General features: G+C 41.8%; 1 protein-coding gene across 5 annotated transcripts in view; it reads left to right on the top strand.

Annotated features, from left to right (window-relative positions):
- LARP4 (La ribonucleoprotein 4) overlaps positions 1-24430 on the top strand; it is an 81102-nt gene that overhangs the window by 44232 nt on the left and 12440 nt on the right. For 3 of the 5 annotated variants that reach the window (XM_030816581.1, XM_030816582.1, XM_030816584.1), the window contains 5 exons: positions 10411-10623; positions 11269-11372; positions 17913-18125; positions 19374-19422; positions 23839-24000. In XM_030816581.1, the coding sequence (XP_030672441.1) occupies positions 10411-10623; positions 11269-11372; positions 17913-18125; positions 19374-19422; positions 23839-24000 (741 nt within the window). The remainder of the gene's footprint in view (positions 1-10410; positions 10624-11268; positions 11373-17912; positions 18126-19373; positions 19423-23838; positions 24001-24430) is intronic. The other 2 variants (XM_030816583.1, XM_003252156.3) reach the window with 1 other exon arrangement.

The raw sequence follows: 24430 nt of genomic DNA, 5'->3' as shown, positions 1-24430 counted from the left end.
CTGCTGCCTTGACCTCTCAGGCTCAAGTGATCTTCCCACCCTAGCCTCCCAAGTAGCAGGGACCACAGGTGTGCACCATCATGCCTGGCTAATTTTAAAATTTTTGGTAGAGTTGGGGTCTCACTATGTTGCCCAGGCTGGTCTCAAACTGTTGAACTCAAACAATCCTTCCATCTCAGCCTCCCAAAGTGCTGAGATTACAGATGTGAGCCACCACACCATGATTGCATTCCTGGATATCACTGTTTAATTTAATTTAATTTTATGTTATTTTATTTATTTATTTATTTTTGAAATGACGTTTCACTCTTAACCACCCAGGCTGGAGTGCAGTGGCACAATCTCAGCTCACTGCACCCTCCGCCTGGGTTCAATTGATTCTCCTGCCTCAGCCTCCGGCATAGCTGGGATTACAGGCACCTGACAACCACGCCCAGCTAATTTTTGTATTTTTAGCAGAGACGGGGTTTTGCCATGTTTGCCAAGCTGCTCTCAAACTCCTGACCTCAGGTGATCCACCCACCTCAGCTTCCCAAAGTGCTGGGATTACAGGTGTGAGCCACCTTGCCTGGCCAGATATCACTGTTTTTTTTTTGTTTTTTTTTTTTTTGAGACGGAGTCTCGCTCTGTCACCCAGGCTGGAGTGCAGTGGCGCGATCTGGGCTCACTGCAAGCTCCGCCTCCCGGGTTCACGCCATTCTCCTGCCTCAGCCTCTCCGAGTAGCTGGGACTACAGGCACCCGCCACCATGCCCGGCTAATTTTTTGTGTTTTTAGTAGAGACGGGGTTTCACCGTGGTCTCGATCTCCTGACCTCGTGATCCGCCCGCCTCGGCCTCCCAAAGTGCGGGGATTACAAGCGTGAGCCACCGCGCCCGGCCCCAGATATCACTGTTTTAATTATCATCATTTTACAGTATCCTTATTTACTTCTGCTAGTTCTTTGTCTTTGACCTTATTTTTCAGGATTGTCTTGGCTCTTCTTAGATCATTACATTTTCACCCAATTTTAGAATATTTGTCTAGTTCCAACAAACAACCGAACAAAGTCTATAATGGAATTAATGGAATTCTGTTCAATGTATTGGTTTAATTGGGGGCAGCTGTCTGTTTTAGCCTACATTATTCATTATGGTAACTATTATGTATTTCAGTGTTAATTCATTTTTACTACTTTAAAATAGTTTTGGTTGCTTTTTCTGCTTGGTATCTTACTGATTTTTTTTTAATGTTTTAATGTCTGCAGATAATCACTATTTTGATTATTCCTTATACCTCCCATTCCTTATTTCTATTGCTTTTGCTGGGGGTCTCAGGTATAGTAGTAAAAACACAAATATTTTATTATAAGTAATGTTTTTCTCTGCCATTTTAGTTTTTCTTTATGCTTCTTTTGATGAGCCATCACATAGCAACATAAGTTGCAAGAAAATTCACATTAACTTTTATACCATTTATTAAAATCAAATGACCCAACACCTGGAAAGACAGGTGCAGAAGCAAGGAATGCTATACTCCAATCCTGGTGGTGCTTTCTGCCACCAGCTGTTGTATCTTGAGTATGTCAGGCCAACCTGTAAGGTTCTGGTTTGTTTCTTTGTAGTGTCCATGCTCTTCATTTCTAAAGTTCTGTGATTTAGAAATGATTACGTTGGAGGAAAGGGGCATTAAGTGGATAATGTTTATCCACTCGTTTCCTAATTTATTGATGATTTCATGAAGAGGCAGTGCTTCATTCTGTTTCAATTGTGATTTCTATGCCTGACAATAACTGGTATCAGTTCCCTTCAGCCTAAGGAACTTCCATTAGTGTTTGTTACAGTACCAACCAGCAATGAATTCTCTTAGTTTTTCCTTAACTAAAAATGTCTGGTATTTCACACTCTTTTTTGAGACAGGGTCTTGCTGTATCACCCAGGCTGGAGTACAGTGGTACAATCTCAATTCACTGCAGCCTCCTCCCGCCTCGCGCCCACCCCATGCCCCAATTAGCTGCAACTACAGGTGCATGCCACCACGCCCAGCTAATTTTTCTTTTTTGTGTGTGGTAAAGACGGAGTTTGCTATGTCATCCAGCTTGGTCTCTAACTCCTGAGGGCAAGCGATCCCCCCACTAAGGCCTCCCAAAGTGTTGGGACTACAGACTTGAGCCACTGCGCCCGGCATTTGTGATGGGTATTTTCCATGGATACAGAATGCAGGGATGACAGCTAAAATTATTTTCCATTCTTTTAAGATACCATTCTGGACTCTTGTTTCTGATGAGATGTTCACCATCATTCACATGGTTGTTCCCCTGTATATGATGTGTCCTTTTTCTTTGCCTGCTGTCAAGATGTTTTATTTTTTGGTTTCCAGTAGGTTGGCTATGGTGTGTCTAGTATGGTTTTGCTTATTATACTTGGGAAATACTAAACTTCTTGGCTCTGTATGTTGATATTCTTTACTGCATTTGGGGAATTTCCAAATACTTGCCAAAATTTTTTCTGCCCTCTCTTCTCCTTTCTTTTTTTGGTACTCCAATTTCATATGTTGGACTGATTAATGTCGCTGAGATTCTGTTCATTTTTCTTCAACCTGTTTTTGTTGTTGTTGTTCTCCAGATTGGATCATTTCTGTGGATTTGGGTTCATCTTCAAGTTCACTGAACTTTTCTTTTGCTGTCCCCAATGTGATAGGACTGTCCAGTGAATATTTTAGATGCTGTATTCTAGAGTTTCCATTTTTAAAAATATTTCTTCTCTCTCTGCTGTGATTTCCCCTTAATTTCAATTTATTAGAAACATAAATGTTATCCATGAATGTATGTACTTGTAAGAGCTGTGTTAAAATCTTTGTCTGCAGTCTAACATCTGGGTCATCTTGGAGTCCTTATTTTCCCTCCCTTTTTTTGATTCTTTTTCACCTGCAATTCCATGCCCTGAAATATTTCTTTCATTGCTGTTTTCTTTCTTTCTTTCTTTTTTTTTTTTTTTTTTTTTTTTTGAGACAGAGTTCTCGCTCTGTCACCCCAGGCTGGAGTGCAGTGGCGCAAACTCAGCTCACTGCAAGCTCCGCCTCCCAGGTTCACGCCATTCTCCTGCCTCAGTCTTCTGAGTAGCTGGGACTACAGGCGCCCGCCATCATGCTTGGCTAATTTATTTTTGTATTTTTTAGTAGAGGCGGGGTTTCATCGTGTTAGCCGGGATGGTCTCGATCTCCTGACCTCATGATCCACCCACCTCGGCCTCCCAAAGTGCTGGGATTACAGGCGTGAGCCACTGCGCCCAGCCAATTGCTGTTTTCTTGACTAGTGGACGCTCTCTCTCTCTCTCTCTCTCTCTCTCTCTCTCTGTGTGTGTGTGTGTGTGTGTGTGTGTGTGTATATATATATATATTTTTTTTTTTTTTTTAGATGGAGTCTCGCTCTGTTATCCAGGCTGGAGTGCAGTGGCATGATCTTGGCTCACCAAAACCTCTGCCTCCTGGGTTTTAAGCGATTCTCCTGCCTCAGCTTCCTGAGTAGCTGGTACTACAGACGCATGCCACCATGCTTGGCTAATTTTTGTAGTTTTAGTAGAGACGGGGTTTCACTATGTTGGCCAGGCTGGTCTCGAATTCCTGACCTTGTGATCCTCCCGCCTCGGCCTCCCAAAGTACTGGGATTGGAGGCGTGAGCCACCACACCCGGCCTAGTGGACTGTATTTTTAAAATAATGCTGTTTACTTGATTTTGGTTCCTTAGGGGACATTTTAACATTAAGGTGTACTATAATGTATGACATTACTTAGGTAAAAGCAATAGCCATAGTTATTTTTTAGGTCTTGTTAAAATCAGTTTGTCAAGGTTGGCCATAATTGATTTCTTATTGTTTGACTGGTTGCAATTTTAGGAGTGGAGGAGGATTCCTGGCCTATGGCTGTAAGGGTCATAAAATGTATGATCTTTCATACATGTACCACTTCATACATTCATTGAAGTGGTAATTTTATGCTTTCACATGTGTTATTTCATTGATATTCCCGGTAACTTGGTGTGCCTTTGGTTTCTAATCTAACCTTCTTACATCTTCATATTATATAACTTGAGCATCCCAAATCCTAAATTTGAATTGCTCCAAAATCGAAAAGTTTTTGAGTACTAACATGCTGCTCAATGGAAATGCTCATTAGAGCCTTTTGGATTTTCGGATTTGGGATGCTCAACTGGAAAGTACAATGCAAATATTCCTAAATACAAGAAAAGCTGGTACCAAGCATTTTGGGTAAGGCATACTCAGCCTGTGGCTTTATTAAAAGGGTCAGCAAACATTTTCTTTAAAGAGCCCAAACAGTAAATATTATAGATGTTGATGGCCATGTAATTCCTGTTGCAGCAACTTGTAGGGCAAAAGCAGCCACAAGCAATGCATAAAATGGTCTGCTTCATAAATTTACCAAGTATTAGAGCATTTTTTTCCTTTTTAAACTTAATGTAGGAATTTGAAGCATATAAATTGATAAAATGGTATAATTAGTTACTGTTTACCCATTATCCAATTTTTTCCCCCGATTTTATTTAATTTAATTTTATTTTTTAAAGAGACAGGGTCTCACTGTTGCACAGGCTGGAGTACAGTGTGTGTGATCATAGCACACTGCCACCTTGAACTCCTGGGCTCAAGGGATCCTTCTGCCTTCAGAGTAGCTAATTATTTTGTTTGTTTGTTTGTTTTTGTGGAGACAGGGTCTTGCTGTCTTCCCAGGCTGGTCTCAAACTCCTGACTCAAGTGATCTTCCCACGTTGGCCTCCCAAAGTGTTGTGATTACAGGCGTCAGGCACTGGGCCCAGCTGCGCACCATGCCCCCCTCTTTTTCTTTTTTTTTTTTTTTTTTTTGAGACGGAGTCTTGCTGTGTCGCCCAGGCTGGAGTGCAGTGGCGCAGTCTCAGCACATGGCAACCTCTGCCTCCCAGGTTCAAGCAGTTCTCTGCCTCAGCCTCCTGAGTAGCTGGGATTACAGGCACCTGCCACCACGCCCGGCTAATTTTTGTATTTTTAGTAGAGACGGGGTTTCACCATCTTGGACAGGTTGGTCTTAAATTCCTGACCTCGTGATCCACCCGCCTCGGCCTCTCAAAGTGCTGGGATTACAGGCGTGAGCCACCACACCTGGCCCCAGCTCCCAGTTTTTAAATTTTGGCAAAATGGACATAAAATATAGCATCTTAACTGTTCTTATTTTTATCTTTTCCCCCCATCTTAACTCTCTTAAGTGTCCAGTTTAGTACTATTAAATACATTCACAATGATTTGCAGCCATCACTGCCATCTATCTCCAGAACTCTGTTTATAAGACGGAAACTCTATGTTACCCAATTTTAAGAGTTAGTAGAAAATGGCCATTCTTGTTTCCTCTATATTCCTACTCATTTCTCTCCACAATCCCAGTCATCTTGAAGCAAATTTCAACCTTAATTTCAGATTTCATCCATAAATAAATTAAAATTTGTATCTCTAACAAGAGGGATTCTTTCTCTTTTTTTGAGACTGCGTCTTGCTCTTTTGCCCAGGCTGGAGTGAAGTGGTGTGGTCTCGGCTCACTGCAGCCTCTGCCCCACTGGGTTCAAGCGATTTTCCTGCCTCAGCCTCCTGAGTAGCTGGGATTACAGGCACCCACCACCACACCTGGCTAATTTTTGTATTTTTAGTAGAGACAGTGTTTCACCATGTTGGCCGAGCTGGTCTCAAACTCCTGACCTCAGTTGATCTGCCTGCCTTGGCCTCACAAAGTTCTGGGATTACAGGCGTGAGCCACTGCACCCAGCCGAGATTCTTTCTTAATACATGATGACAATATCATCATCAGACTTTTAAAAATGAACAGTGTCTTGAACATTATCAAATACTTAGTCACTTTTCATATTTTCCTGATTCCCCTTCTTTCTTTCTCTTTTTTCCTCTTTAAAAATCTGGTCCGGGCACTGTGGCTCATTCCTGTAATTCCAGCACTTTGGCAGGCAGATCACATGAGGCCAGGAGTTCCAGACCAGCATGGCCAACATGGTGAAACCCTGTCTCTACTAAAAATACAAAAATATTTAGCCAGGCTTTGTGGTTTACGCCTGTAGTCCCAGATACTCAGGAGGCTGAGGCCTGAGAATCACTTGAACCTTGGAGGAGGAGGTTGCAGTGAGCCGAGATCACACCACTGCACCCCATCCTTGGCGGCAGAGCGAGACTGTGTCCAAAAAGACAGTAAAATAAAAATTAAAAATCTGTAGTTTTTTCCTATAACTTTGTATTTTTTTCTTTTGGAAGTTTATGGGTAAGATAATCATTATCTGTCTTGCAGAGTTTCTTGGAATATAGATTTTGCTACCTTTATTCTTGAGTGCAGTTTAACATGATTCTCTGTCCCTTTTCTCCTGTTTTTCATGCAAATTGGTAGCTAGATCTTTTTTTCTTTTTCTGTTTTTTAAAGACATGGCTATCATGGAAAGTAGCTAGATAGTGATCTGTCTCCCATATTTTATGCATATTCGTAGCAAGAGGCATGATCAGAATTGGGTTTGATTTTGGGGGCAAGAGGGAGGATACAAAAGCTAGCTGCTATGCTCATTAGTCTGTTAATTCATTAGAGATTGCTAAAATTGTGGTATTTCTCTATTTTTCATTTATTAGAAACTCATACTCATCTTCATTACCCTGAGTTACAGGTTCTATGTGAAATCCATGTTACATGCTTGATTCTGGCTTTTAGTACCAGTTTTTAAAAGTGTTGATTTTTTAGCCAATTTTTAACTGCTAGTTTTCGGTTTTGAATATTTAAATATATTTGCGGTATTTACTGTTCATGTTGATTTTGGCCTCTTTGAATTGACTCCTGAGACCTTTTGTTACACAGCCACAGCAATTTTTTTTTTTTTTTTTTTTTTTTTTTTTTTTTTTTTATGAGATGTAGTTTTGCTCTGTTGCCAGACTGGAGTGCAGTGGCACGATCTCGGCTCACTGCAACTTCCGCCTCCTGGGTTCAAGTGATTCCCCTGCCTCAGCCTCCCGAGTAGCTGGGACTACAGGTGCGCACCACCATGCCCAGCTAATTTTTTGTGTTTTTAGTAGAGACATGATTTCACCGTGTTGGCCAGGATGGTCTTGATCTGACCTCGTGATCCGCCCGCTTCAGCCTCCCAAAGTGCTGGGATTACAGGTGTGAGCCACCCCGCCTGGCCAGCCGTAGCAATCTTTACTGGTTACCTTGCTGTGCAGTTTGTCAAGATGTTCCAGGCTCTTACACATTTCATGCCAAAGGCCTGGAGTCAACCAGTTCTTTTAAATCCTTAGGCTACTTTATGGGGAAATGGCATTTTGTGGACCACTGCCTAGACACAAGTAGTATTTGTGTCTACTGGTTTTGTCATTGTTTCTAAGCTTTTTTAGGCAGAGCTGTTTAGTTTTTATGTTTTAAGACAAAAATATAGGCTTGTACTGATGCTTACAATTTAAATTCAGTCTGTATGGTTTTCTTTTCTTCTGCCTCATGTCTATTTCTCCTTTTTCCCATATGAAAATCTCGGAAAAAAATCCACTTCCTGGGTTCAAGCAATTCTGCTGCTTCAACCTCCGGAGTAGCTGAGATTACAGGTGTGCACCACCATGCCTGGCTAATTTTTTGTTTTTTTTTTTAGTAGAGATGGGATTTCACTATGTTGGCCAGGTTGGTCTCAACTCCTGACCTCGGGTGATCCACCCGTCTTGGCCTCCCAAAGTGCTAGGATTACAGGCATGAGCCAGTGCGCCTGGCTGCCTTGTCTCCTGTTAATTTTTTTTTTTTTTTTTTGACTTAATAGTGTATTCTGGAAGTCACTTCATAATGGTGTTCAGAGCATTTTTTCAGTTCTTTTTTACGTTTATGATACTCAGTTGTTTGGATGTACATGTTGTATTCAACTGGTGATGGACTTTTGGGTTGTTTCTGGGGCCCGTAGGTTTCCTCACCTTTTACAGTTAGTGAATAGTCATGCGGGTATATTTTTTTTTCCCACAGCTTTATTAAGTTATTCTATAATTGGCAAGTAAAATTGTATACGTGCTTTTTTGGTATTGCAAACATTTAAAGTCAGCAATTTTGAATTATATAATACATTATTATTAACTATCATCACCCTGCTCTCCAGAACTTATTTCTTCTAACAGAAACTTCATACCCTCTGAAACATTTCCCCAGTCCCTCCCTCCCCCTATCCCTAGCTTATGGTAACCACCATTATACTGTCTCTATGAGTTCCACCTTGTTAGATTTCAAATACAAGTGAGATCATGCAGTGTTTGTCTTTATGTGCCTGCCCTATTTCACTTAGCATAATGTATTCTAGGTTCATTCAGGTTGTCACAAATGACAGGATTTCCTTCTTTAAGACTGAATGGGTCTGGGCATGGTGGCTCATGCCTGTAATCCCAGCACTTTGGGAGGCCAAGGGAGGCCGAGGCAGGCGGATCACCTGAGGTCAGGAGTTCAAGACCAGCCTGGCCAACATGGTGAAACCCCATCTCTAGTAAAAATATGAAAATCAAGGCCAGGCATGGTGGCTCACGCCTGTAATCCCAGCACTTTGGGAGGCCAAGGCGGGTGGATTGCCTGAGCTCAGGAGCTCCAGACTAGCCTGGGCAACAGGGTGAAACCCCATCTCTACTAACAATGCAAAAAAATTTGCTGGGCATGGCTGCATGCGCCTGTAATCCCAGCTACTCTGGAGGCTGAGGCAGGAGAATTGCTAGAACCTAGGAGGTGGAGGTTGCAGTGAGCCGAGATTGTGTCACTGCACTCCAGTCTGGGCCATAGAGTGAGACTCTGTCTCTTAAAAAAAATACAAAAATCAGCCGGGTGTGGTGGTGGGCACCTGTAATCCCAGCTACTCAGGAGGCTGAGGCAGGAAAATCGCTTGAACCAGGAGGCGGAGGTTGCAGTGAGCCAAGATTGCACCACTGCACTCCAGCCTGGGCAACAGCAAGACTGTGTCTCAAAAAAAAATAAAGAACTGAATTGTATTCCAGTGTGTGTGTACACCACGTTTTCTCCATCGATTCATTTGCTGTGGACACTGGGTTGTTTCCGTATGTTAGCCACTATAAGTAATGCTGCAACACAGACAGTAGTGCAGATACCCTTCAGCATACTAATTTCATTTCCTTTGGATATACATAGGATTGTTGGATCATACGGTACTTCTATTTTTAACTTTTTTTGACCCAGAGTCTCGCTCTATTGCCCAGGCTGGAGTGCAGTGGCACGATTTCAGCTCGCAATCTCAGCGTCCCAAGTAGCTGGGATTACAGGCGTGTGCCACCATGCCCAGCTGATTTTTGTGTTTTTGGTAGAGACGGGGTTTCACCATGTTGGCCAGGCTGGTCTGGAATTCCCGACCTCAAGTGCTTTGCCCGCCTCAGCCTCTCAAAGTGCTGGGATTACAGGCATGAGCCACTGAGCCTGGCCTATTTTTAACTTTTTGAGGAATCTCCATACTATTTTCCATAATGGCTATACTAATTTATCTTCCCAGCAAGTGTACAAAAGTTCCCTTTTCTCCACATCTTCTCTAACACTTACTGTTACTTTTTTTTGTTACACGCATTTTAATAGATGTGAGATGCTATCTTGTGATTTCAGCTTACATTTCTTTGATGATTAGTGATTTTGAGCATTTTTACATATGCCTGCATTTCTTTTATGAGTGAGTTCAGCATCTGTTTCATATGTTTAAGAGCCGTTTGCCTTTTTTTGTTCTGTGAACGCTGTTCATAGCATTGTTGGGCCTTTTCATGTCTGTTTTTACAATTCGTGTATTAGAGATACTAGTACCCTTGCCTGTGATGCGCTACAATTTACTATTTTGACTTAGTTTTTTGGGAGGTTTTTACTCTGCTTGTTGTTGTTGTTTAGAGACAGGGTCTCCCTCTGTTGCCCAGGCTGGAGTGTGGTGGTGCAGTCATAGCTCACTGCAGCCTCAAACTCCTTGGCTCAAGCAGTCCTCCCCACTCTGCCTCCCAAGCAGCTAGGACTACAGGTTGCACGCCACCATGCCCAGCCTTTTTTTTTCCTCGTAAGGGATGGGTCTCGCTGTGGTACCCAGGGTGGCCTTGAACTCCTGGGCTCATGCAGTCCTACCCCCTTGACTTCTGAAAGTGCTCGGGTTACAGATGTGAGCCAGCACACCTGGTTATTTTGACATGTGTTTGTGTGTGGCAGGGGGGTTTTACCTTGTTTACTATGGTTTTTATACCATGAAAACGTTTTTATTATTGATTAATTAAAGCTGTCATTTTCTTTTGCTGTACTGATTCTACTGTAGGCAGAAATAGTATAGTCATGTAAAATATGTGTTAAAATGTAAATTAAATGTATTTTTAAAAATAGACACTTAATTCTTTGTTGCTATAATGTGTTCCTCTTCTAGGCAAGGATAAAAGCCATCAATACATTTTTTGCTAAGAATGGTTATCGATTAATGGATTCTAGTATCTATAGTCAGCCCATTCAAACTCAAGCACAGTATGCCTCCCCAGTCTTTATGCAGCCTGTATATAATCCTCACCAACAGTACTCGGTCTATAGTTTTGTGCCTCAGTCTTGGTCTCCAAATCCTACACCTTACTTTGAAACACCACTGGTAAGTGAGATCCTTACAATAAAATATAATAATATTTTTAATTTGAGCTGAAATTTGAAGAAATCAGTTGGAATGGGAGCTCATTTATGTTGACATTGATGACTTTTTGGCTTTTATTTTATTTTAGTTTTTGTATTTTTCGTAGAGATGGAGTTTTGCCATGTTGCCCAGGCTGGTCTCGAACTCCTGTGCTCAGGCAGTCCACCCACCTCGGCCTCCCAAAATGCTAGGATTACAAGCCACTATGCCCGGCCACTTTTTGGCTTTTAAACAGTGATATGGATATCTAATTCTCCATACCAAATAAATGCATATGACTAAGAGGTGAGCTATTAGAGCGCATAATTTTATTCCATAAAATTTGCTGAGTGAATTGAAAGAAGAGACTGGATAAGCTTTGCGTGATTTTAAGTGCATTTTAGTGTTGTGAAATGTCAGACCAGAACATTCTTTACTAAGTTATGAATTATTGTTCATAAATCCGGTGGTACTTGAAGTGAATATTGCAGAAGCAAATAAGTAACATATTTTAAGATATTTTTGACTTGTAAAAGATAAATTCATAAGCTCATTAAGGTTCTTGTGACCCTCACACCAGATTTTACCTTTACCATTAATATTGTTTAAACATACATTTTTTTCTAGGCTCCCTTTCCCAATGGTAGTTTTGTGAATGGCTTTAATTCACCAGGATCTTACAAAACAAATGCAGCTGCTATGAATATGGGTCGACCATTCCAAAAAAATCGGTAAGATAAAAACCATAGCTGTAATGTATTTTAAACAATTCCTAGTGGATCTTAAGGCATTAATAGAAATGCTTATTGTCAGGCTCAGTAATAAGGTTTGGTGGATTTTTTTGTTTGTTTTGTTTTTACTAAATGTATGTGAACAGTTTAATCTAGAATTCGTAAAAAACACTTTGACCTTAGAGTTGGTAATGCATGTAACAGACTTGGGATTCAGATTTTTTTAAATAATAAAAGAGAATAGAAAAAATATTTCATGACAGCAGTCTCTGACAAATCTGGTGACTAATTTCCATTTAGTATGTTAAATGGGTAGCATTTTAGAGAATGAATTCTTTGAAGATACAAATGTTGTTAACTGAATTGTGTAATAAATGTTGGGATGTATGTTATTTAGGTTTTTAAAGGATTTTTGAAATGACATCCAAGAACTACAGTGCACAACAGACAGTAGCTAACATTTATTACACATTTAATATCACAAACTCTGTACCTAAGGGCTTTACATATTTTATCAGTTACTTTTTTCAGAACCCTTTATAGGTGCACTTATGTCTACTTTACAGAAAAGGGAATTGAGATACAGAATATCATGTCTGAGAACACACAGCTAGTAATTGGTAGAGCTAAGATTTGAACCTAGGCAGTTTGACTACAAAGCCCGCACTTAAAGCACTATGTTCAGGATAAATTATTAAGAATCATAGAAACTATATGCTGTCATAACAAAGATTGAGATGTACGTCTGAGGTACTTTTCTTTATGTAGCCATCAACAGATAATCTCAATATTTGGTGTGTGTTATGGCTTGTTGTTTTGGGGGTAGAGACAGGATCTGCTTATGTTGCCTAGGACTGGTCTTAAACTACTGGGCTCAAAGCAGTCCTCCCACCTTGGCCTCCCAAATTGCTAGGATTATAGGCGTGATACTATGGCTTTTAACACAGTATGAGTAACCAAAGAATAAAGGACTGACATATAGTCATTTCAATTTATTTAATAGTTTTACATTTATTATTTCTCGTTTGCTGTTTTGTGAGACTCTTGATTTTTGAGGGTTTTTCCTAATGGTTTATTTTCAGTGACATTCAGTCTTTTGCCAGATTCGATTCTCCTAATTATTTCTTTTGGAAAGGAGACCATTTGGAGTGTGTTTTTCCAAGATGACCTCTAGGAACTTAGTCCTTTTGTGACGGGTTTTTCTGAAACTTGTTTTACTGGAGAAATGAGCCCCAACAGAATGAAAAAATATTCTTCTCACTGGAAACATTATGTACTACTCTTTAATAGTCAGAGTTTTTGGACTATTCTTGACAGACACAATTGGTTAAAGCAATTGAAGATCATTTTCAAGTGTTAGAAAAATGTTACTACTAAGAATAAAAGCCCGAGGTGGGTGGATCACCTGAGCTCAGGAGTTCAAGAGCAGCCTGGGCAACATAACGAAACACCATCTCTACCAAAAATACAAAAATTAGCTGGGCGTGGTGGTGTAGTGCACGCCTGAAGTCCCAACTACTCAGGAGGCTGAGGAATGAGAATTGCTTGAGCCTGAGAAGCACAGGTTGCAGTGAGCCGAGATCATACCACTGCACTTCAGCCTGGGTGACGGTGAGACTCTTATTCCCTGCTGCCACGCCCTCTCACCCCTCCCGGCTCCCTGCTCCAAAAAATAAAGGTACTGATATTTGCAGTTGCTTGACTCTAAAATACTTTAGATGGCTCTATGGTTATTTCTTTATTGTTACCTTTTATCTGTTGCACCTTTTTGGTGACAGGGATGAAATTATAGTGAGAAAGCCAGGAATGACAGTCAAGTTATCTTTACTTATAAGGAAGTATACCTATGGTTTTGAAAATACATGATGTGTTTAGTACATTTTTGCATGTTACTTGAAACCACTTGTTTACAGTTCTTTTCCATATATTTGACCAATACAGGTTGGTAATTTTTAATTACAGAAATAATAAGTGAATACTTTTTCTAAAAATGCAAATGAAGACCTTCTGGACCAGCAACCCAAATCCTTGTTTCCTTCTTGCTTCTAAAAAGTGACTACTGCCAGGCCTTTATTATTATTATTAATGTTAACAGCTAAGGACAAAGTCTTTTTTAGAGAGCCTTTTGCAATTTTTGTATTAACCTGTGACAGCCCAGTGATGATCACTATTCCTACTTAGAGAGAATAGGACTAACTTTCAGAAATCCAGGCATTTTTCTACCTTTCATACTTTATCTTTCTTTCACTTTACTTGTCTTTTCTGTCTTTTATCACTTCTTTCTTTCTTCATTCTTTCTCTCTTTTGCCTGGATCGAGATTGTTAAGTCCCTCTCAGTGAAGGGTAAGATTATGAGATCTGAGGGCTGTATAAATATAGTAAGTTGTCCCTTAAGCATATTGAAATGTAGTGTGAAAGTTGGATGAAGGACATTTTCTAAACATATGCAAATAGCATACCTATCATATCAGTTCATTTTCAACATGTAACGGGTAATATAAATTTTTTTTTTTTTTTTTTTAAGACAGTGTTTTGCCCTGTCACCCAGGCTGTAGTGCAGCAACATCCTCATGGCTCACTGTAGTTTTGACCTCCCAGGCCCAATCAATTCTCCACCTCAGCCTTCCTAGTAGCTGGGACTACAGGCACATACCACCATGCCCAGCTAAGTTTTCGTATTTTTTCTGTAGAGACAGGGTTTTGCCATGTTGTGCAGGCTGGTCTCAAACTCCTGGGCTCAAATAATCCTCCCACCTCAGCCTCTTAAAGTGCTGGGGTTACAGATATGAACCACTGAGCCCACTGTGCCCAGCCTGATAATTTTATCTTTGTTTTTGTTTGTTTGTTTTTGTATTTTTAGTTAGAGACAGGCTTTCACCACGTTGGCCAGGGTGGTCTCAATCTCTTGACCTCGTGATCCACCCGCCTTGGCCTCCCAAAGTGCTGGGATTACAGGCGTGAGCCACCGCACCCAGCTACTTTAAGTTTTAATAATGGTAATTTTTTATGGTCCATAAAGAATAAAACGACAGCTAGAGATGCTGTGGGAATTTACGTTTAATTGGTGGGGTTATAATTATTCAAGAGGTTTTAAATCCCTATTCCTAGAGTCAGGAATTGGCAACATGTGATTTATATTGTTGGTTTATAACTATGAAAATAGATTACAGGCCGGGCACGGTGGCTCACGCTTGTAATCCCAGCACTTTGGGAGGCCGAGACGGGCGAATCACGAGGTCAGGAGATCGAGACCACAGTGAAACCCCGTCTCTACTAAAAATACAAAAAATTAGCCGGGCGTGGTGGCGGGCGCCTGTAGTCCCAGCTACTCGGAGAGGCTGAGGCAGGAGAATGGCGTGAACCCGGGAGGCGGAGCTTGCAGTGAGCCGAGATCGCGCCACTGCACTCCAGCCTGGGTGACAGAGCAAGACTCCGTCTCAAAAAAAAAAAAAAAAAAAAAAAAAGAAAATAGATTACAAAAACTGGGATATATAAACTGCAAATAATGGGCCAAACATAAATCTCACTCTTCTTAATCTGTAGAACCAAGATCCTCAGTTGCTCGAGATTTTAGGTGTTTTTGCTACTGATTAAACTGCACTCTTTTTATATTAGTCAACCTTAGCTTCATCTGCTTGTAAGCTTTTAGGAAGTTGGGTGCTTATACCCATCATCCAAGATAAAAACTCCCTTTGTTAAAAGCAGGTTGGTTGGTTTAACCACATTGCATACCTTAATTCATGCAGTCATGCCATGCTATTGGGTGCATTGCTGTATTTTCCTAGTTTGCTGTCCTACATATGGATCTTTTGACAAATCTCATTTGGTGATGGATGTTTGGTAAGATGCTAGGTTTTGTTTGTTTTGTTTTTTGAGACGGAGTTTTGCTTTTGTTGCCCAGGCTGGAGTGCAATGGTGTGATCTTGGCTCCCTGCAAACCCCACCTCCTGGGTTCAAGAGATTCTCCTGCCTCAGCCTCCTGAGTAGCTGGGATTACAGGTGTGTGCCACCATGCCAGGCTAATTTTTGTATTTTTAGTAGAGATGGGGATTCACCACGTTAGCCAGGCTGGTCTTGAACTCGTGACCTCAGGTGATCTGCCCGCCTCCACTTCCCAAAGTTGTGGGCTTACAGGCATGAGCCACCACGCCCGGCTGAGGCTAGGATTTTAATTATATTCCAGTATTTCTTACTCTCTTCATTATTACTCCCCTAAACAGTCTTTTTAGGCATTTTCCTCCTAGTTTCCTCCTGTGAAAATTTAATACTACAGATTATTGTATATCTGTATGTATGTAATGTATATATCTGTGCTTTATACATAAAATGAATACTTTTTGCCCTTCCTTCGCCCCCATTTTTACTCCCATGAGCATGGTTTTGCTTCCATTAAGAATGCATAGCAGGCCAGGCATGGTGGCTCACACCTGTAATCCCAGCACTCTGGGAGGCCAAGGTGAGCAGATCACGAGGTCAGGAGGTTGAGACCATCCTGGCCAACATGGTGAAACCCCATCTCTACTAAAAATACAAAAATTATCTAGGTGTGGCGGCACGTGCCTATAGTCCCAGCTACTCGAGAGGCTGAGGCAGGAGAATCTCTTGAACCTTGGAGGCGGAGGTTGCAGTGACCTGAGATCGCACCATTGCACTCCAGCCTGGCAACAGAGCGAGACTCCGTCTCAAAAAAAAAAAAAAAAAAAAAGCGTGTTATAGGCCGGGTGTGATGGCTCATGCCTGTAATCCCGACACTTCGGGAGGCCAAGGTGGGCAGATCACGAGGTCAAGAGTTCAAGACCAGCCTGGCCAACATGGCAAAACCCTGTCTCTACTGAAAATACAAAATTAGCCAAGTGTGGTGACACATGCCTGTAGTCCAGCTACTTGGGAGGCTGAGGCAGGAGAATCGCCTGCATCTGGGAGGCAGAGGTTGCAGTGAGCCAAGACTGCACCTCTGCACTCCAGCCCGGGCAACAGAGCAAGACTCACCAAAAAAAAAGAAAGGAAGAAGAAGCATGTTTGCATAGACTCATAAGCTTAAAACCTGGCTGATTTAAACATGTGGAGAGTGCATCCAATGACATTAGCTGAAATCCTAATTCTGAGTATCGAAGTAGAAGTAAGTTTCTTTCAAAGAACTTTGAATTTTCCCCCGTCTCTCCAAACACAACTTAAAAATATATATATATTGGCCGGGCGCGGCGGCTCACGCTTGTAATCCCAGCACTTTGGGAGGCCGAGGCGCGCAGATCACAAGGTCAGGAGATCAAGACCACGGTGAAACCCCGTCTCTACTAAAAATACAAAAAAAATTAGCCGGGCGTGGTGGCAGGCGCCTGTAGTCCCAGCTACTCAGAAAGGCTGAGGCAGGAGAATGGCGTGAACCCGGGAGGCGGAGCTTGCAGTGAGCCGAGATTGCGCCACTGCACTCCAGCCTGGGCGACAGAGCGAGACTCTGTCTCAAATATATATATATTATTTATATATATAATTATTTATTAATTATTAATATAATATTAATAATAATATCAATATTATCGTTAATTATTTATTTATTTATTAATATTAATTTATTAATATAGTTAATTATTAATTATAATTAATTAATTATATTATTAATTAATTATTAATATAATATTTATTTATTAATATAATATTAATAATATTAATATTAATTATTTAATATATAATTATTAATTATATATTTATATATAATTATTTATATATATATAATTGTCTTAGAGATAGGGTTTTCTCTGATGCCTGTGCATGAATTCAGTTGTGCAATCATAGCTCGTTGCAGCCTCAAACTCCTGGGCCCAAGCAGTCTTATGCCTCAGCCTTCCAAGTAGCTGGGAGTATTATAGGTGCATACCACTGCACATTTTAATTTTTTTTTGCAGTGATGGGGTCTTGCTGTGTTGCCCCAGCTGGTGTCGAACCCCAGAGCTCAATCCTCCTGCCTCAGCCTCCCAAAGTGCTGAGATTACAGGTGTGAGCCACTGCATCCGGCCCACAACATTTTTTAATGTAAAATTCACTTCCCTTTGGCCTGGCGTGGTGGTGGCTCACACTTGTAATCCCAGCACTTTGGGAGGCCAAGGCAGGCGTATCACAAGGTCAGGAGATCGAGACCATCCTGGCTAACACGGTGAAACCCCGTCTCTACTAAACAAAATGAGCTAGATGTGGTGGCTGGCGCCTGTAGTCCCAGCTACTTGGGAGGCTGAGGCAGGAGAATGGCGTGGACCCGGGAGGCAGAGCTTGCAGTGAGCCGAGATGTGCCACTGCACTCCAGCCTGGGCAAGACAGCGAGACTCCGTCTCAAAAAAAAAAAAAAAAAAAAAAAAACAGTTCACGTCACTTTTTAAAATAACATCTGGGATGTAAAAGGGGCAACACTTTTACAACGTTATTCTTTTGTGTTTAACTTAATTTTTTGAAAACCCCAGTACAACAGGAGCCAATTTTTTACCTAAGGAAAGATGTTTTTCTGTCTTGATTTACTACTTTGTGTATATCATTTTGTATTTCCTATAGTGTGAAGCCTCATTTTAGGTCATCCAGTGGTTCAGAACACTCAACAGAGGGCTCTGTATCCTTGGGGGATGGACAGTTGAACAGATCTAGTTCAAGAAACTTTCCAACTGAACGGCATAACCCTACAGTAACTGGGCATCAGGAGCAAACTTACCTTCAAAAGGAGATTTCCACTTTGCAGATGGAACAGAATGGGGACTATAGTAGGGGCAGGTAAGAAAATAAGGTACCTGAAAACCTTTGATAATAATGTGATAATCCTGAATAATTGAAGAACATGATCTTCATAATAATTAAATGAAGAACATTTAATTATTGGTATATGGTTATATTAAACAAATACGTTATTTTCAGAACATGAGTTGGTTGCTTTTTATAACTATTAAGAAATAGAGTACTCATATAGAATATAGCTCTGAATCAGAGGTTTATAAAGTTATTCGGAAGTTCCTTATAGTTCATATAGGAAAGAATAGCTTAGAAAATTAACATATCCATCTGCCTTATGGTTTTAATTTCTTCAGCTTTTAAACTATAGAAGTGGCTGGGTGCGGTGGCTCACACCTGTAATCCCAACACTTTGGGAGGCCGAGGTGGGAGGATCATCTGAGGTCAGGAGTTCAAGACCAGCCTGGCCAACATGGTGAAACCCTGTCTCTATGAAAAAATACAAAAATTAGCTGGGCATGGTGGCAGGCGCCTGTAATCCCAGCTACTTGGGAAGCTGAGATAGGAGAATCACTTGAACCCAGGAGGCAGAGGTTGCAGTGAGCCAAGGTTGCACCACTGCATTCCAGCCTGGGTGACAGAGCGCGACTCTGTCTCAAAATATAAATAAACTATAGAGGTGAGGTTATATATTGCCAACTTGCCTAATTAAACAATAGTATGGTTCTGGTTTGAAGGGATCGCTACTAACAAATGGGCTCATCTTACTTTATGGTGTGGTAGTAGGTAACGTTTTTAGTAAATTGGCTCAAGATCCCTGAGAATAATACATTACCTTTTAGTAATAGAGAAAACTAGCCACAAATGTAGACAGATGTTTAAATTGAAATGTATACAGCTGGCCGGGCATGGTGGCTCACGCCTGTAATCCCAGCACTTTGGGAGGTGGGGCGGACTGATCATGAGGTCAGGAGATCGAGACCATCCTGGCCAACATGGTGAAACCCTGTCTGTACTACAAATACAAAAATTAGCTGGGTGTGGCAGCGTGTGCCTGTAATTCCAGCTACTCAGCAGGTTGAGGCAGGAGAATTGCTTGAACCCGGGAGGCAGTTTGTAGTGAGCTGAGATCGCGCCACTGCACTCCAGCCTGGCGACAGAGCGAGACTCCATCTCAAAAAAAAAAAAAAAAAAAAAAAAAATGTATACGGCTTTGATAGAATGTATATATCTGAAGAAACTTACAACTTGTCCCTCCACCCCACCCCGCCCCCACCTTTTTCTTATTAAAAGGAGAACTCTCTTCAGAGGTCGAAGACGACGAGAAGATGACAGGATCTCAGTAAGTTTTTTAAAACTTTTATTCAGGCTTTTTTCTCTTCTGTGATTTACTATGGCATTGACTTTTGGTCTTTCCTTTCTGGGTTTTTGTTTTATTGATTGTAGTCTTCAGCAAAGGTAAATAGAGCCTAAATTTAACCTTGAAATTTTTACCACCACTACCCGTATACCCACCCTCTAGCACACATGTAGTAAGGAGTTTCGCTTGTGTTGCTTGCTTAAAAAAATTTGAAGATCTAATGTATTCACGTGGTTTTTAAATAAAAACATGAAGTCTTTCTAACTTCCTTACTTTTTCTTTCTTCTTTTCTTTTCCAAGACACGGGATATTACTGTTTCCCAGGGCACTGGAGTTACAGGCCTGAGCCACGTGCTTGGTGCAACATTAAGGACTTCTAGGGAGAGGCAGAGGAGGAACGGGTCTTGCTATGTCACCCAGGCTGAAGTGCAGTGGTACAATCATGGCTCACTGCAGCCTTGACATCCCAGGCTTAAGTGATCCTCCTCTAGAGATGTGGTCTTGCGGGCCAGGCACTGTGGCTCATGCCTGTTATCTCAGCTCTTTGGGAGGCTTAGTCAGTGGATCACTTGAGGCTACAGGCCCCATGCAAGTGCAAAAGCAAGCAGAACGGTCAGGACATCTTAAAGCTCCAAAATACTCGCCTTTGGCCAGGCATGACGATTCAAGTCTGTAATGTCAGCTCTTTGTGAGGCTGAGATGTATGGATCACTTGAGCTCAGGAGTTGGATACCAGCCTAGGCAACGTGGTGAAACCCCATCTCTACAAAAAAAAAAAAAAAAAAAAATTAGCCAGGCACCATGGTGCACGCCTGTGGTCCCAGCTACTTGGGAGGCTGAGGCAGGCTGATCCCTTGAGCCCAGGAGGTGGAGGTTGCAGTGAGCCAAGATTGTGCCACCGCACTCCAGCCTGAGCAACAGAGTGAGACTCTGTCTCAAAAAATAATAAAATAATCTCCTTTGACTCCATGTCCCACACCTAGGGTGCACTGATACAAGGGTTGGGCTCCCAAGGCCTTAGGCAGCTCCACCCCTTTGGCTTTGCAGGGATCAACCCTGGAGGCTGCTCTCATGGGCCCATGTTGAATGCCTGTGGCTTTTCCATGCCTGTTCTGGAGTCTGGAGGACGGTGGCCCTCTTCTGCCACCATACAGTGTCCTAGTGGAGGCTGGATTTGAGGGCTCCAGCCTCATATTTCCCCTCTGCACTGCCCTAGTAGAAGTTCTCCATGAGGTCTGCGCCCCTGGAGCAGGTTTCTGCCTGGACTTATACCAGGCTGGTGTACGTTTCTTTCAGAGGATGCCATACATCCTCTGAAACTGAGTCAGAGGCTCCCAAGCCAGTCCAGGAAGTTCCTCATCTTCTACCTTCTTTTGAGCCTTCCAGACTCTTCCACCCTCTATCTGTTACCCAGTTCCAGTGTTGCTTCCACATTTTCAGTTATCTTTATAGCAGTGCTCCACTCCTTAGTACCAATTTTCTTTAAGCCATTCTCCCATTTCTGTAAAGAAATACTTGAGACTGAATAATTCATAAAGAAAAGAGGTTTAATTGGCTAACAGTTCTGCAGGCTGTACAGGAAGCATGATGCAGGCATCTGCCCAGCTTCTGGGGAGGCTTTGGGAAACTTACAATCATGGCTGAAGGCAAATGGGGACCACACAGTTTATACATTTCAGGAGGAGGAGAGAAGAAACCCATTTTCAAAGAAGAAAATGTGTTCCATTATAACTTAGAATTGTTTTTAGGGTATACTGAACCTTTTAAATCAGTGTTGTAACTTTATTATACACAACCATGAAACTTCAGGCACCTTTTTTTTTTTTTTGGAGACAAAGTTTCGCTTTTGTTACCCAGGCTGGAGTGCAAATGGCGCAATCTCAGCTCACTGCAACCTCTGACTCCTAGGTTCAAGCAGTTCTCCTGCCTCACTCAGCCTCCAGAATAGCTGGGACTACAGTCACCTGCCACCACGTCTGGCTTTTTGTATTTTTAGTAGAGATGGAGTTTCACCATGTTGGCCAGGCTGGTCTCGAATTCCTGACCTCAGGTGAGCCACCTGCCTTGGCCTCCCAAAGTGCTGGGATTACAGGCGTGAGCCATCGTGCCTGACCAACAATTCTTTTTTTTTTTTGAGACAGAGTTTCGCTCTTGTTGCGCAGGTTGGAGTGCAGTGGCGTGATCTCGGCTCACTGCAACCTCCGCCTCCTGGGTTCAAGTGATTCTCCTGCCTCAGTCTCCCAAGTAGCTGGAATTACAGGCGCTCGCCACCATGCCTGGCTAATTTTTGTATTATAGTAGAGACAGGGTTTCACCATGTTGGCCAGGCTGGTCTCGAACTCTTGACCTCAGGTGATCACCACCTGCCTCGGCCTCCCAAAGTGCTGGGATTATAGGTATGAGCCACTGCACCCAGCCCAACAATTCTTTCTTAGCATTCCATCGTAGCAGTCCACATGACTTCTCAAGTGGCCCTCAACAATTTGGAATAAGAGATTAGGCCCTGCATGATGGCTCAGGCCAGGCGTGATGTCTCACGCCTGTAATCCCAGCACTTTGGGAGGCCCTGGTGGGTGGATTGCTTGAGGGTAGGATTTCAAGACCATCCTGGCCAACATGGTGAAACCCCATCTCTACTAAAAATACAAAAATTAGCCGGGTATGGTGGTGGGTGCCTGTAGTCCCAGCTACTCGGGAGGCTGAGGCAGGAGAATAACTTGAACCCAGGAGGCAGAGGTTGCAATGAGCTGAGATCATGCCACTGCACTCCAGCCTGGGTGACAGAGCGAGACTCTGTCTCAAAAAAAAAAAAGTGAGAGAGAGAGAGAGAGACATTAGATTTGGGGTTTATTCAATATGTTGTAAATGTCATGATGGAGGACTAAACATTGGGGTAAAAGAAACAGGCATGACTTCCAGTAGGTAGGTCATGATAGAGGAGCTCTTTTGCAGGAGGGAGATCTTAGCTGGGAATAAAATTTTGGATTTGTAAGCCTTCACATAGTAATTGGAGTGATAAGCTCATGCAGAGTACTCTCCATAGAGTGGTGAAAGTGGTCTAATATGGAACCTTGGGGAATAAAGCAGCAGTGTTGGGTTGAAAAATGAGATTATTCAGCATGCTGTTTAAAGTATTCAAGCAAAATCTGAATGGACATAGGTAATGGACAAATGTTATCTCGGTTGTAGGCAAAGGCCTAGGCTGAAAATATTTAAAACCTACAATTCAATGATGTTTTTGTAAATTTACAGAGATATACAGCCATCACCACCAAAAAGCAAAACAGGTTGTTTTAACAGTTGCTTGCATATAGGTAGTAGTTGAAGCCATGGATAGTGGACATCACTCAAGGAGAATGTGAGAAGTAAAGAGTAATAACCAAATGGAAACCATCAAAAAGTTAGAAATGTTCAGAGGAAAAAGAGCACATGTCTATTGAATCTAAAAAACAAAAAAGGTATCACAGAAGCTAAGAGAAAATGTGTTCCCAAGGAAAGGATGGTTAACACACCAAATGCTGTAGGTCAGGAAACGAGAGGTCAGGAAAAAGGGTCTGTCAGGTTTTGTGTTGTTGAAGGCGTTGGTGACACCTGAGATAATTTTAGTGGAGTGATGACAAAGTGGAGGAGATACAACAAGTAAGAGGCAAGAGGCTTGTCAGAGGATATTATAGGGTGTCAGGAGGGAAGCATGAGATTTTTCATATATGTTATATAGAGGAGGGATATTGTTCTCTCTTGAATAAATAGATGGAGAAAGATGGTGATGGTCCGGCACAGTTGCTTAAGCCTGTAGTCCCAGCACTTTGGGAGGCCAAGGAGAGAGGATCACTTAAGCTCAAGAGTTTGAGACCAGCCTGGGCAACATAGTGAAACCTTGTCACTACTAAAAAACAAAAAATAAAAATTTAGCCAGGTGTGGTGGCGCACACAGCTACTCTGGAGGCAAAAAAGGCAGGAGGATTTCTTGAGTCCAGGAAGTCAAGGTTGTAGTGAGCTGATTGTGTCACTGCATTTCAGCCTTGGCGACAGACCAAGACCCTGTCTCAAAAAAAAGAAAAAAGAGTTGATAGCAAATTTAGGTAAAGTGGGTGTTTTTGTTAAGAACGCATAGGAAATTATGAAATGAATAGTGAAGACTGGTTAGGAGGCTTAAGGAGTATGGCAAAGTTTACAAAAGAAACAGGTGAGAGAAGTGACTAAAGAAAAGTAGAATTGATAAAGACTGATGAGAGCTCAAGTGAGATGTCAAACCAAGAATTTATGTAGGGATACAGTTCTGTGCATTATAGAGATTTTGTTTGCTTCTTTTTCTTTTCTTGCAGCTTTCAGCTTCTGTGACACAGGATTAGGGAATGAGATAGCCATGTGACCTATTTTATTATTTGTTCGTTTTAGAGACCTCATCCTTCAACAGCTGAATCAAAGGCTCCAACACCAAAGTTTGACTTATTAGCCTCAAATTTTCCACCTTTACCTGGAAGTTCATCAAGAATGCCAGGTGAACTCGTTTTGGAGAATAGGATGTCTGATGTTGTTAAAGGTGTATACAAAGAAAAGGTAAACATCCAGCATCTGAGTCTTACCTTATGAGACCATATTTAGGCTTTATTTGCAGTGTTATTATTTAAAATTTTACTTGCAGTTAGTGTACATTTCTATCATAGTTTTTATTGATGGAGTTTTCAGCATGCTTAGAGTGTTTTTTTAAAGATTTATGATAAAGCTGCACAAAGGCAATAAAATGTTTCTTGGCTTTTGCATGTCTTTTTTTTGTTTGTTTTTTTTAAAGACATGATCTCAGCTCACTGCAGCCTCTACCTCCTAGGTTCAAGTGATTCTCCTGCCTCAGCCTCCCAAGTAGCTGGGAGTACAGGCGTGCGCAACCACGCCTAGCTAACTTTTGTAATTTTTTTTTAGTAGAGACAGGGTTTTGCCACGTTGGCCAGGCTGGTCTCCAACTCCTGACCTCAAGCTATCTGCCCACCTT

The sequence above is a fragment of the Nomascus leucogenys genome, chromosome 8, assembly GCF_006542625.1.
Source record: "Nomascus leucogenys isolate Asia chromosome 8, Asia_NLE_v1, whole genome shotgun sequence".
In the NCBI taxonomy this organism is placed as follows: Eukaryota; Metazoa; Chordata; class Mammalia; order Primates; family Hylobatidae; genus Nomascus; species Nomascus leucogenys.
The sequence above is the reverse complement of the archived record's forward strand: the minus strand, read 5'-3'. Positions and strand labels throughout refer to the sequence as shown.